The sequence below is a fragment of the Pristis pectinata genome, chromosome 6 (assembly GCF_009764475.1).
Source record: "Pristis pectinata isolate sPriPec2 chromosome 6, sPriPec2.1.pri, whole genome shotgun sequence".
In the NCBI taxonomy this organism is placed as follows: Eukaryota; Metazoa; Chordata; class Chondrichthyes; order Rhinopristiformes; family Pristidae; genus Pristis; species Pristis pectinata.
This window is the reverse complement of record NC_067410.1, coordinates 17290367-17305234: the sequence shown is the minus strand read 5'-3', so window position 1 is coordinate 17305234 and position 14868 is coordinate 17290367. Positions and strand designations below refer to the sequence as shown.

The 14868-nt window shown below is 39.2% G+C and overlaps 1 protein-coding gene across 11 annotated transcripts in view; it reads right to left on the bottom strand.

The window, feature by feature from the left end:
• Positions 1-14868, bottom strand: part of atp2b2 (ATPase plasma membrane Ca2+ transporting 2) — a 604494-nt gene that overhangs the window by 216129 nt on the left and 373497 nt on the right. For all 11 annotated transcript variants that reach the window (XM_052017134.1, XM_052017133.1, XM_052017136.1 and 8 more), the window contains one exon: positions 1407-1604. In XM_052017134.1, the coding sequence (XP_051873094.1) occupies positions 1407-1604 (198 nt within the window). The remainder of the gene's footprint in view (positions 1-1406; positions 1605-14868) is intronic.

Genomic DNA, 14868 nt, shown 5'->3' with positions numbered 1-14868 from the left:
CTAAAAGACCCACAGATTAAGCACTCGTGCATTAATTTGAAGTAATTTTGATGGATTGGTATTCATAGCAACCATAGACTCATTTTCATTGGAAGTGTGAACTTTGCTTAACACAGCAGGATATTTCAGGCTGCCTCAGGGACTGAGGGAGAGACTGCATATTCCTTTGGGCGTGATGTTGGAGGTCCTGCCGGAGGATGTCCAAAGGAAGAGAAATAACCCGTACCCTACAATGTGGTAGAGGGGAGGGGTTGAGACAGAAGGAGTCTGCCTGAGATAGAGGAACTCTTTGCCCAGATCACACAGACCGATGAGCATACACAAGTGCAGGGTGGACAATGGATCTTGTAAAAGAAAAGAATATTGATACAAATGGTTTGTCAACAGAAGCACACCCGAGGGGTCTTGTGAATGAATGTGAAGAGAATGTTTCATTCTGTGAGAGAATCTAGAACCAATGTTCACTGTTTAAGTCAGGGGTCATCCACTTAAAACAAGAATAAGGCATTTTTTTTCTCTCAGAAGAATATGATTCTTTACAACCCTCTTCCTCAAAGGGCAGTGGAAGCAGAGTCGTTAAATATTTTTAAGGCAGAAGTAGATAGATTCTTCATAAACAAAGGGCTAAAGTATTACTAGAGACCCAAGAGACTGCAGATGATGGAAACCGGCAAAAAAAAGCAAACTACTGGAAGAGCAGTATCGGTTTTGGGGGGGGGGAAGGAATTGTTGATGTTTCGGGCCGAGACCCTGCATCAGGACCTTTTGCGAAACATTACTGAGTTGTTGTGATCATGGAAATGAATTTATAATCATATCAGCCATGACTTTATTGAATGGCAGAGTAGGCTCAAGAAGCTGGAGTGGCCTACTACAGGGGCCTAATTTATACGTTTGTGTATAACTCAGGTTACGCAATTTTAATGGGCACTCAAACAGTTTTTTTTCAAATATTCTGAATAAATATACACAAACATATTAAAGAGACTTACAGAAAGAAACAATCAAATCTGTGCCATTCAGATGTATTGCAACCAGGGAAGGTGATGCCACAAGGCCCAAAGGTCAGCAGGCACATGGAAGAGGCAATAGGTTGCTCCACCCACTGTCTCCCACCACTTACAGCGATGAACAATTTCTAGAAAATACCAGTGAGTAGGGGATACTTTACCCAACATTCCACTGACTTCGGTTTGCACCATCAAAAAATCTTTACTGAATTCCAGTTTGGCAACCGATTTAAAATTAGCCGTGGTTTCAAACCGGTTGATTATTTTTGGATCATTGGTTTTAATTGTATATTTTATCACAACAGTTAATTGTGTGGGTACATGGTTTCTACCCAACGTTTAATATTATTATATAATAGGCAGCATGCAAATGATCAAGTAAAATACTTTACTCACTTTCACTTCTCTCTCCAGGTGGTTGATAAAATGAGAGGCCCAAGGAGATAATGGCTGCAAGTTCTAGGATGATAAGGGTCACATCTTGTAGTGCTTCCCAGATTAACTGTAGGAAAGTTTTTGGCTTTTTTGGAGGTATAAAGTTTCTACCAAAAATCTGTTTTCTGTTTTCAAGATCTACAGGATTGCCAGCTAAACCTGTGGAGGAAATAAACAGAACCAGAATTCAACAATCATGAGCGATACAAAAGAATGCATAGTAGTCAAAACCAAGAAACATTTGTTTGTGAACAGTATCATTTCCATCTGAGAAACAAGTTGAGGAATCAATTTCCCTCTGTGATCTGAGATTATTCACTCCCTACCACTCCTGCTAAGCAGAAACCAGACAAGTGTGTAAATAAATTAGCTCAGATTTCCCACCCATGAGCTGACAGGTTCACATTCTTGCCAAGCAGAGCAAGCCAGATCCATGTCCATAAGTGAATATCTGGTCCTGATACCTTCATCTGGACCAAGCTATACATTTTCATCCACAATCTGAACAGGAAATGGTTGTGACTGTTCCCTTGGCTAATCCAGAGGTGATGTGGATCCACCCCAGAAAAGACCCAATGGAATTGGTATTTTTTTTAAAATAAGCCTGAGGTGACAGGAGCATCAAATGTTCTTCTCTTGGCTCCACAAAATGAGCATGGGTCCCTCCCCTTCTGATGATGGAACTATTTTGGGATGACCCAGCAGCTGATCCCAGCCTTTCCTTCGATTGGTGGACTGCCTCTAGTCCTGATGACTACCATCTGGATTGGGAGGCAGGTCAGTCTTCAGGGTTCAAATGAGCCTAATGTCATTAAACTGACCTGGGTCACATTCTACCATGGGAAATTAACTTATGGCCAGTTTCTGACAGAAATTCACTGCACTAGGTAATGTATAATGCATCATTATTTAAACCTGATTTACTCTTAAATCTCTTGGGGCTCTGTAATAGATAGCAACTTATGTATTTGCTTGACAAAACTAATAATTTGTGGAACAGCATTTAATTCACTTAAATGTAAAGGTGTCTATAAAATACCTAATCCTGAAGCCAAGAAGGAAATCAAACTGTGTGCATGCATGTATGTAAACAGGCAGAAATGAATTATGCTTCTTCAGTAGAGGTTTTAACAGAACTAAAAGACCATTCAAAACAATCGTAATCAAAAATGAGGGTTACATATCTTCACAGAGGCAAATTATTCACAGCTGGAATTTCTTATCAGCAAAATCAACAATAATAAAATAAATCCCAATAATTTTAAAAAGGAATGGCAGACTTAACAATCCTTGGAATTAATGAAATAAAGCTTAGTGCGAAAATTAAATAGATTCATTGCAATCAACAATTTACTTTTATATATTGCCTTTAGGGGGAAAATATTCTGATGTACTTTGCATTTGACAAGGTTCCACATGGTAGGCTTCTTCAGAAGGTCAGAGGGCATGGGATCCAGGGATCTTGGCCATGTGGATTCAGAATTGGCTTGCCTGTAGAAAGCAGATGGTTGTGGTGGAGGGAGTGCATTCAGATTGGAGGGCTGTGACTAGCAGTGTCCCACAAGGATCGGTTCTGGGACCTCTGCTTTTCGTGATATTTATTAATGACTTGGATGAGGGCATAGAAGGGTGGGTTGGCAAGTTTGCAGACGACACAAAGGTTGGTGGTGTTGTGGATAGTGTAGAGGATTATCGAAGATTGCAGAGGGACATTGATAGGATGCAGAGCTGGGCTGAGATGTGGCAGATGGAGTTCAATCCGGAGAAGTGTGAAGTGGTACACTTTGGAAGGACACACTCCAAGGCAGAGTACAAAGTTAATGGCAGGATTCTTGGTAGTGTGGAGGAGCAGAGGGATCTGGGGGTCCCTATCCACAGATCCCTGAAAGTTGCCTCACAGGTGGATAGGGTAGTTAAGAAAGCTTATGGGGTGTTAGCTTTCATAAGTCAGGGGATCGAGTTTAAGGGCCGCGAGGTAATGATGCAGCTCTGTAAAACTCTGGTTAGGCCACACTTAGAGTACTGTGTCCAGTTCTGGTCACCTCATTATAGGAATGATGTGGAAGCGTTGGAAAGGGTGCAGAGGAGAGTTACCAGGATGCTGCCTGGTTTAGAGAGTATGCATTATGAGGAGAGACTAAGGGAGCTAGGGCTTCACTCTTTGGAGAGGAGGAGGATGAGAGGAGACATGATGGAGGTGTATAAAATATTAAGAGGAATAGATAGAGTGGACCACCAGCACCTCTTTCCCAGGGCACCTATGCTCAATACAAGAGGGCATGGCTTTAAAGTAAGGGGTGGGCAGTTCAAGGGAGATATCAAAGGAAGGTTTTTTACCCAGAGAGTGGTTGGAGGATGGAATGCACTGCCTGGGGCAGTGGTGGAGGCAGGTACATTGGTCAAATTCCAGAGATTACTAGATAAGCGTATGGAGGAATTTAAAATAGAGGGATATGTGGGAGGAAGGGGTTAGATAGTCTTAGGCGAGGTTTAAAGGTCAGCACAACGTTGTGGGCCAAAGGGCCTGTACTGTGCTGTACTGTTCTATGTACTTCACAAAATAAAAATGGTATTGTGGACTGGAAATTTAATCTCAATTACAGTGGTTAATATTCCAATACCACAGCATATGCATTTTGCACCCCACTTCTGAAAATCAGTCCTATTCAAGCTGAAGTCAAATGTGTGGTTTTGAAGTTCAGAAATGAAACTAAAATAACACAATATTTGAAGTTTAAATGATTTTTTTTTGCACACTCAAGTCCTGAAAATGGCACATATGTTATTGGACCTGGAAATGCAATGAACATGTTCAATATTGATGTTTTACGTGAAGCTTGCTTTCATGACACAGCAATCCACACTTGGGTTCCATTTTCAGCTAACTCGGTTCTCATTTGGTTTGCATTGTTCAGAGGCCTGATTTCATTTTAAATAAAATAGGACTTGATTTCCTGGTGTAAACTTATTTGCATAATTATTCCCAATTTCAGATGTTTCTTGGAAAGACAACACTAGGAATGAGTTTAATTGAATGGGGACATTTAAAAGGGAAGTATGGTACTACAATCATTTACAGGGCTTAAAAGAGCATTTCAAAAGGACCTTCATAATTGAACCCACTTTTGGCATGAATAGCTCAAAAAAACAGAGTACGAGCATGAAGATTGTAGAAAAATTGAATCACTAAGTCACTGGACATTACAGGTTTCTCCTTCTGCTCATTCCATTTGAGGACTCTTTCCCAGAGCACGGAGCACTTTAAAGACTAAAAAATAAAATGCCATCTTTCCCATCCCTTTTTAAAAGTTGTTTGGTGAGAAAAGCAGGAAAGTAGAATATTTCTTGAATGATGAGATGTTCAAAGGATCCTAGGTGTCATTGTATATAAGTCACTGAAAGTCAACTCGCAGGTACAGCGAGCAATTAGGAAGGCAAACATTATGTTGACCTTTATTATGACAGGATTTGAGTACAGAAATAAAGATGTCTCACTGCAATTATATAGGGTCTTGGCAAGCCCACAAATGAGCACTGTACATAGTTTTGACCTCTTTACATAAAAAAAGGGGATATAGTTGCTATAGATCTAATGCAGTGAAGATTTATTAAACCAATTCAAGGGATGGCTGGTTTGCCATGAGGAGACGCTGAGTAAATTTGGGGCTGTAATCTCTAGAGTTTTCCTGCTGGCTTACAAAATTCTTACAGGTCTTGCTAGCTATCTGAGGAGTCTAGAACTAGTGGTCACAGTCTCAGAATAGAGGGTAGGCCATTTAGGACTGAGACGAGGAAAGATTTCTTCACACAAAATCTGGTGAAGTTCTGGAATTTTCTACCCCAGAGGGCTTGGAGACTCAAGTCATTGAGTTCATCTATAAACAGAAATTGACAGATTTCTGGATATTCAGGGAATCAGTAAATATGGGAAAGTACAGGAAAACAGCATTGAGACAGAAAATCAGTGTTGATCTTGATGAATGGCAGAGCAGGTTCAAAGGGCCAAATAGTTTCCTCCAGCTCCTGTATCTTACATTTGATTTTTTTAAAATGTAAGTTGACACCTAATACAAAGTATCCTTGGCACCAGCAAAATATGATCCCCACAAACATGGCATTAGGTAGGCAGATCTTTATTGAAAAAAAAGTCTTATGACCTCTCCCTTTTAAGTGTCCTGATTACAAAGAAGACAGCAAGGTAACCTACTGCAAATGTATCATTATTGCTGCTCTGCAACCAACCACTAGGAGGTATGGATATGCAGTACTGCTGTAAGTAATGATTTTCAGCTGCTGTGCTGTTAAAATCAGCACTGATCCAGAATGACAAAATATTTTAATCAAAATCTCTGCACAAGGAGAGAATAATGACCTTGAAAATGTTTTTTTTTACAAATTCATTAGAGTTCAATATTCATCCTCCCTATGGGCAGGGGGTCAGTAAGCCACAGTTATGAAGGTTTGCCGACTTCTGTTCTTTGCTCTTAAATTCATGCCAATCATTTAATCCAGTTACTGAATCATGGAGGTCAGCAGCACCCCTGTGCATTACAGAGATTGCTTCCAACAGGATAAATGAAATCTTTTTTCAAGGAAGACAGAATTAGGATGAAAACCTTTTCATTATGTTCTTTAGGTCATACCTGCAGATCAGAAAAATGGGACACTGCAGCCTCAAGAGCTATCAGCTGAATTCATCTTTTCCATAGCTGCAATGCAGCAAGAATCTGAGTACAGGTAGCACATACATAATAACTCAATGTCCTTTGCAATTCCTCATTAATCACACAAAGAGCTTAGGCTTGTGGGACTCACACTTTATTGAAGCCTGGTCTCATTAATGTGGAGCTCAAACCAGGTCACTGATACAACAAAAAGAATGTACAATGTTGCACATATCCTTCAGTAAAAGGTAAAAATAGCTCCTTAAAGTACCTTTCTGGTCTAATGATAAATATATTTTGACATTCTTGCAATTTAAAGCAATGGATAAAGGTGAAATTCAAAAAATATACAAAATTACGCCACACTAACTAGCATGACAAATCATTAATTAAAATTTCACTGATAAAACAAAGATTTATCACCTGCTCTAATTCATTATTTAACGCTCTGGTGAACTACAAATAGAACTGAATCATGCAACAAATTTTAGATCATTCAGAACTGAAATCCAGTATAGATTTTCAGCAAAATGATACCACTGCTATCTTTGCACCAATTAAAAAGAACACTGTCCTTATTTATTGTCTAGAGTTACAAAGTCTTCCCAGAATGTCATTTTAAAGTAACATGTACTGCACCAGTATAACAACAATGACACGTGTGATTAACATGGGATAGTGTGCTTCAAGTATCACTCTCCATTTCATTATTGGCGTATGTTATTTGAAGACATAGATGAAGACAGTTTACAGCACCTAAACAAAAAGACCTTTTATTTCTCAAGTTGCTTGTTGGGCATTCTGGAATGGCCATAGTTTTTGAAGCAAAACTCTTTCACATTTTTTAAAAACAATATTTTAATTTTTTTTGAACAATATCCTTCCAGGAACATTTAGACATACATTCTTTTCATTTCCAAATCATTTGAAGTTTCCTGTCATAATTTGGGAGGTCTAGCTCAGCCTGAAGCTCTTTAATATTCTTCCACAAAAACAGATAAACTAAAACAGCTATGGCAAAAATTCATGACAGAATTGGACCTCTAACAGAGGTTTCAACTAAATTAAGGTCACACATGGTACACATATGGCAGGATACTTCTCATAGCTCTGCCAATAGGCATACTTTCAGTAGCATCAAGCATGACTTCAATTACTTTTTCTATAAGCTTTCTGATATTCTAATTCAACAGCGAAGCAGCTAACCCAATGGCAAATGGAAGCAGATTTCTGCAACCAAAGTCCTCAAGTTTTGCTACCAGATTTTCTGCTTTATATTTTGCAGTATGACAAAGAAATTTATCTCTGGGGTTTTCCATTCTGGAAGAGAGTGTATCGGTGATCATTCAATGGATAGTCCACAAGGTTGGGTGCATTGTTAACCAATTCTCCATGTAATGTTGACTAATTATTTGCCCCTCCTTTTCAGTCCTCATTATAGGCTTTGTCTGTAGGAGGACAGTGTCCCTTCTCGATAGTTCGTTCATCATAGATGATCATTTCATGTAAATTTAGCATGGATTAGATCCAAACACAACTGCTGTCCAAGGGATTTCAAAGGAACGTGGTTCAAAATAATTTCCTGTGAGAAACTAGGAACTCATGTTTGAAATATTGGGTACAAGTTGTCACAGTTCTCCTGAAAGGTAGCAGTCAGAGATTGATGCAACAACTTACATTTATATATAGCATTTAATGAAGGCAAAACATCCTAAGGCACTTTGCAGGAGTATATATAACATCATTTATTACCAGTGCAGCTGTTAAATAATTCACAAGTAGCTGGGAATGTCAGGTTTATATTAGGCTTTAACACCATTAGAGAAAAAGTTAGTCATAAAAGGCCACAAACAGACAAGGTCTAAGCGTAAACAACTAAAGATTTGCCAACAGAGTCTCACTTGTGCCTTTCAAGGATACCTAATGGGAGAAACAAAACAAGTTAATTTCTCCTCCTGGGCAGAATAGCAACGTGGCATGACCTTTATCCATCACTCGTATCCCTCACAGCTTCAGCAAAATTTTGTGGTTGGGGGTCCATGTAGTTTCACAGCAAGCTACCAATGGGATTCTTACCCTCAAGGACCCCATTAATGCCCGGTCACACACTTCTGGTGGCCCTGCAGTGGGAAGTTGAAGGGGCAGTATTGTGAGCAATAGCAGAGATCATGACCTACATAAGTAAAAGGAAGATTGGACTGAGAGACAGCTTCTGCTTGAATTCTTCCCTCTCTTGCCTTACCTAGTTACATGTATCATTACTACCCTGGATTTGATGAATAACCTATCACACAGGAGTCATTAGGATAGTTTTACTTGGAGCAAATGAGAATGAAATGACCTAATGAGTGAGTCCCATCTTCCTGACAACATATCCAAACAGTGAGTGAGGAAAAGGCTCTGGCAGAGGTGGAGGGAAAGGGATCCATGTAGGGACAGTAAGGCAGCAGTAAACTTCAAATGAAAATTTTGCATTTTTCCCAGCCATTAGCCCTCAAATTTATTTCAAATTGAGGGCGAGAATCTGGCCCAATGATATATAAAGGACAGTACAATAAATAAAGAAAATCGCTCAGATTACATTGTTTTGAAGCATGATAGTTTGAAACACAAATGAATGACTATGATCTAGTGGAGCTGGAGATCATGAAGGTAGCAGGCAATTTCTTACAGCATCTTTGCTCTGTCCTCGAGAGAACTGGATAGAATGGTGATTGCCAGTGCCACAACATTTGTTTCATGGTCAGAAAATTAGTTGAATGACAAACTATTAAAACCGAAGGAGTTCTTTCCTCTAGGCACAGTGGAAAGGATCCCAGGGCAGTCACCTCTGGGAAGTGTTGAGTGACAGCAACCTAAAATACCCTCATGGCTTAAATATGAATTCAGCAATTTTTAAAATGCAGAAATCCAATACAGGATCCTGATTAAGAACTCACGACTTGTGAAAAAATATCGATTGCCAATAGGTTTGTTGAAATGGCAATACAAGCAGAAATATATATTTGCATGAAATTCAGTAAAAACTGCTTTTGATCACTTTGAGGTTAACATTCCTTAAATCCACAGAAAAATATCAGACAAAGAAAAGTGATCCATTCACACTCCACCACAATAGATAACATTAGTGGGTGTTGCTGATAAAAGTATTAATTCTGTACAAAAGTATTGCCAGCTATTACTTTAAGAACCACGATATTTCATAAAAATCATAAAGTTCAGAATTAGCTCATCAACATAGCAATTTTATCAGAAGACATACAGTGCATATGAGATTTACTCAAACTATGAGCTAGGCTCGCAGGCCAAATTGTTTGTGTAGAAAGAGATTATTAAAATTCAGCATGGAGAATGTCATTTACACAATGAAGTGAGTGCAAGCATGAGGGAAACGGCTCAGAGATCATGGAGAAGTATTATGTTAATTTAAAGTGAAGATAAATAGATAAGTTATGGGGAACTTCATAAATAAACTATTTATATACATTTAATCATTGGACAAACAGCATCCTTTTGTGTTTATTGTACATTTTTCTCAAGAGTCTGAGTTGGCTATTTCATTAGAGTCAAAGAGTCATACAGCACGGAAGTGGGCCATTTGGCCCAACTCGTCCATGCCAACCAAGATGCTGATCTAAGCTAATCCCTCAAAACATTTCCTATCCATTCAAAATATCCACTGTTTATTTTAACTCAGGAAAGCAGAAGGAATGGACTAATCATATTCATTTCTTACTATTAAGCCATTATCAAGCAAATAAAAATATTAAAATTTGAATAGATACCCCTATAAATTTCACCCTAGTCCCCTTTGACTTGTGAATGCTCCTTGCCCTTAAAGTAATTGGTAAGGCAGACAAGTATCTGTGCTCTAACTTTCCTCTCTCCAGTCAGTCACAAGGAAGTACACAGTAGCAGACCAATGATTATTCATCATTATTTCAAATTTATATAATTCTATTCCCTTTCTGGTGACATGGAGACACAGAGGAACATCAGATTTACACAAAGTACACGAGCCAGGACTCAGTTATAGTATATCAGCTCTGTCAGGTTGTGGGTTTGGGTCCCACTCCACAGTCGTGAGCACAAAAATCGAGGCTGATACTTCACTGCAGTACTGACGGAGTTCTGCATGTCAGCAGTGCCATCTTCTGACTGAGATATTAAACCGAGGCCCCACCTGCTCTCTCAGATGGATAGAACAAGATGGAATGGCACTATATTTGGGGGCAGTGAAGTTATGCACTATATCCTGATCAATATTTCTCTCTCAAACAGCCCCAATAGGGCAGGCAAGGTAGCGTAGCGGTTAGCGTAACACTATTACAGTGCCAGTGACCCGGGTTCAATTCTGGCCACCATCTTTTAGGGTTCTCCCGCGTCTGCATGGGTTTCCTCTGGGTGCTCCGGTTTCCTCCCACATTCCAAAGATGTACAGGTTAGGAAGTTGTGGGCATGCTATATTGGTGCCGGGAGCGTGTTGACACTTGCGGGCTGCCCCAGAACACTTTACGCAAAAGATGCATTTCACTGTGTTTTGATGTACCTGTGACTTTTAAAGACATCTTTTCTTATCAATAAATCTGATTATCTCACTGCCAATTGTGAGAAATTGTAGTGTACAAATGGTGTTGGCACTTCTCCTACTAGAGTGACTTGAAAGGTGTAATTATTGACTTCAAAGTGCTTTGAGAAGACAGGGTCATCTAATTATTTCATGAATGCATGTCTTGTTTTTATACATTATCCAAACTAATGTTTTCAGTTAGAATATTGATATTCAACCTTCTGCCCCTGGCCTTTTTTTTTCTGGGATGAGATTGATGGCAACATTCTTTCTTTGTCCACCTTGGAACCAACTGGCTACTCTCCAGGACAGGGCTTCCAGCTGGAGTCCCAGTTGGAAACAGTAAAAGGAGTCATCCCAAGGAGAACATCCAAGAAATGGAAGTGTGTGGAGATGAGCAAATATAAAGGTGGCAGGGCAGTTGGTGCTGCTGCGTCTCAACTCCAGGGACGTAGGTTCATTTCCAACCTCAGATACCTTCTATGTGGAGTTTGCATAACCTCCCTGTGATTGTGTGGGACTCCCACAGGTGCTTCAGTTTCCTCCCACATCCCAAAAATGTGCCGGTTAATGAATTGCATTCTGTGTGTAGACAAGTGGCAAAATAAGAAAATAAAATGGCTAAGTTTATGGGAGGGAGGGAGGGAGGGAGGGAGGGAGGGAAAATTATAGGACTGGAGCAGAATAAGGTGGTGGTGAATGGGGCTGACAGAATTGCTCTGCTAGAGCAGACATAGACCCTATGGGCTGAATGGCCTCCTTGTGTGTCAAACTAAGCATGTAGTAGCATCAGGCAGGCCACAGAAGGCACCAGTGGTTCTCTCACACAGATCCAGGGAAAATGATGTTTTACAAGTCACATATCATCACCTTTAATGAAGAATTTTGTAATTCTCAAAATACTAGAGATTGGTGTTCAAATATAACAGTCCACAACTCCTCTCCTGTTTCTATACATCTCAATCTATTAATTGTTTGACTTTCTAAGACAAATCAAAATCAAAAATTATCACCTTAGATCAAATATACAAAACACCACTTTAATCAAAATAAATTGGCTGATGTACTACAACATATCTCCCATGCATCCACAGGAGTATGCATCCTCAAACAGTGATTAAATATAAAAAATGATTTGTGTGTGTCAAAGGAGATTACTGTACTAATATGAGGATTAATTAGAGGGAGTAACTGTATCAACACATTAAAGGAGCAATGCTATTAATTTCCTCAATGCATTTTAATGCATCTTGATCCTAGTTTAAAGGATTATAAAATTGTTTCTTTAACTGAACACATTTCATCTCTTTCTCTCTGATGGGCATGAAGTGAACTTATTGATTCCATCATCGTACACCAGCAGGAATATGGGGTCAGGAGAGTGAGAACACACAACAATCTGTTCATACTGAAAATAACAGCCTTGGATAGACAGTGGCAGAGCTATTCTTGTAGTTACTCATTTTGAAAAGAAAAGTAGACAGAATACAATGTACAGGATGACTTCATTTTGCATCATTTATAATAAACAACCTCTGCTTCAATTAAACATATTCATGGTAAGTTGCTGAATAATGACTGCTATCATTTAATTTAATGTGTTATTATATCTTACTTCCTTGGGAATCTCACTTCAGCCAGTTGCCATTTGCATTTTCACACAGCCTAATGAACAGTCTTGTTCATGGTCACTGTCAGCCACACATTGTACACTCATTCCCCCAGAAATAAAATGCACAAAACATTGACTCCAGAAATTAAAAGATAGGTTAGTCACTTTCAGCTTCAGGTGTCTAAATTCTCCTTTGTCTTCTCATCTCTCTGGGATTGGCCAATGCCACAATCAAACTCTAGTCAAGACGCTATTGCCAGACAATCACACACAGCATGCAAACAGAGAGCTAAGAGCTGCATGTATTTGCCTGAGGAAACAATTTTCTACTATTCCCTTCCTCTACGGAATCCCTCAGTTCTGTGAGCATCTCCTCCAATGACATGACTGAGATCAGATATTCCAACACTTGGACAAGGTAAGTCACTAATATGGGAGAGGTAGGTGATTCAACAACAACAAACTTGCATTAATATTGGACCAATGATAAAGTGAAACCTCTCAAGGCAATTTTAGAATTTATGTAATTTGTAACATGCGAAAACTCTGATCATTTGTATTTAATACAAAATGATAATACTCAGATAGCGACGAGAAGGCATATAGGGATGAGATAGGTCAGCTGGTTGGGTGCTGTCACAACAACAACCTCGCACTCAACGTCAACAAGACCAAGGAATTGATCGTGGACTTCAGGAAGTGTAAGTCGGGAGAACGCACGCCCGTCCTCATTGAGGTGTCAGCAGTGGAAAGGTTGAGCAGCTTCAAGTTCCTGAGTGTCCATATCTGAGAGGATCCATCGTAGGCCCAACATATTGATGCAATCACTCATTAGGAGTTTGAGGAGATTTGGTACGTCACCAAAGACTCTTGCAAATTTCTACATATGTACGGTGGAGAGCATTCTGACTGGTTGCATCACCGCCTGGTATGGAGGCTCCAATGTGCAGGATCGCAAGAAGCTGCAGAGGGTTGTAGGCTCAGCCAGCTCCATCACGGGCACAACCCTCCCCACCATCGAGGACATCTTCAAGGGGCGGTGCCTCAAGGCAGCAGCATCTATCATTAAGGACCCTCACCATCCGGGACATGCCTGCTTCTCATTATTACCATCAGGGAGGAGGTACAGGAGCCTGAAGACCCACACTCAATGTTTCAGGAACAGTTTCTTCCCCTCCACTATCAGATTTCTGAACAGTCCATGAACCCAACCTTGCTATTCCTCTTTTGCACTACTGTATTTATTTATTTTTTGGTAAATTGTAGTAATTTTTATGTCTTGCACTGTACTGCTGCCGCAAAACAACAAATTTTACAATGTATGTCAGTGATAATAAATCTGATTCTGATATGTTGATGTAAATGCATTGAAGGAATATGATTACACGAATAAGAAAATCTGTTTAACAATTGGAATGTGACAAACATTTAGAAATACACCATTTCCTATGATTCTGGGGTCTCAAACAAGAATGTAGTTATTGCATTAAATAAAAGAGATCAAGTGCAGAAAACACAAGAAATGAATTGACAGAGAGGACTGTACACCTATGGAGTATACAAACTGAAGTAGAGACCACGTCTGGTGGCTAGAAGAGGCTAAAAGGGATATTGAAGAAAACCAGGCAAATAGATTTTGACTATTGTCTGTGTTACATATAGTTGGGTGAAGCTGGTTTCTCCATTCTAATTCCAATGCAGCAATAATTGGGTTTCAAAAAATTCTGGTAAAACATCATGAGATGTCTTTCTTAAATCTCCTGGTTGAGGTATGCAACTCTAAGGCGAGTCAGTTGACAGTTTAAATCTCAACTGCAAATACGATGGGATGAACAAATTTCACAGCTGAATATATCTTGAATATACTGGGCATGCTTTATGACTTTCACCAAGAAACAGCTGTACTGCTGCATGTCACTCAGAAAATGAAATATTAACTTATTTTCCACTTCATAGTGAATAACCCTTTGATATTCTCAGTAATTCTCTCGGATGAGATTCTATATAATTTACTGCTGCAATGATCAGTGGATGAGATCAGCATTATTCAAATAATTCCAGAAGGAAGGCATGCAAGAATATACTCTCAACCAACTAAATTTCAAAAGGTATTATTTGTAAATGTGGGTGAAGTATGAATACCATAATGATTTATAAGGTTAATATTTAATAACTGCAGGAGCAAATGACTGGTTACTGAAATCTTCATCTTGGATTTTACATTGACTCTCTTTTTGAATGTAGATGATTTGAATATGGCGTCTCTATCCTTCAAATAAAGATCATTCTCTTAAAAATTAGAATTAAATGCATCATTAATTAGAATTCTGTAAAAATATAAAGACTCTCCTAACAATTAATCTACCATGTTTAAAAATAACTGATAAATCTTGGACTGGTTATATGGGCAAATGTTGATACAACTGCTGATGTTTACCCTTGTAATTTCAGCTTCAGGATTTCCATGTGAACAGAGAAGTCTTGAGGCTGTCGGCAACTGTTTATGATATTTATTATGAATGTGATCTGCTATTGGAGTGCTCCTCATGGAGTTCATGAGCGAGTCAGGAAGGACCT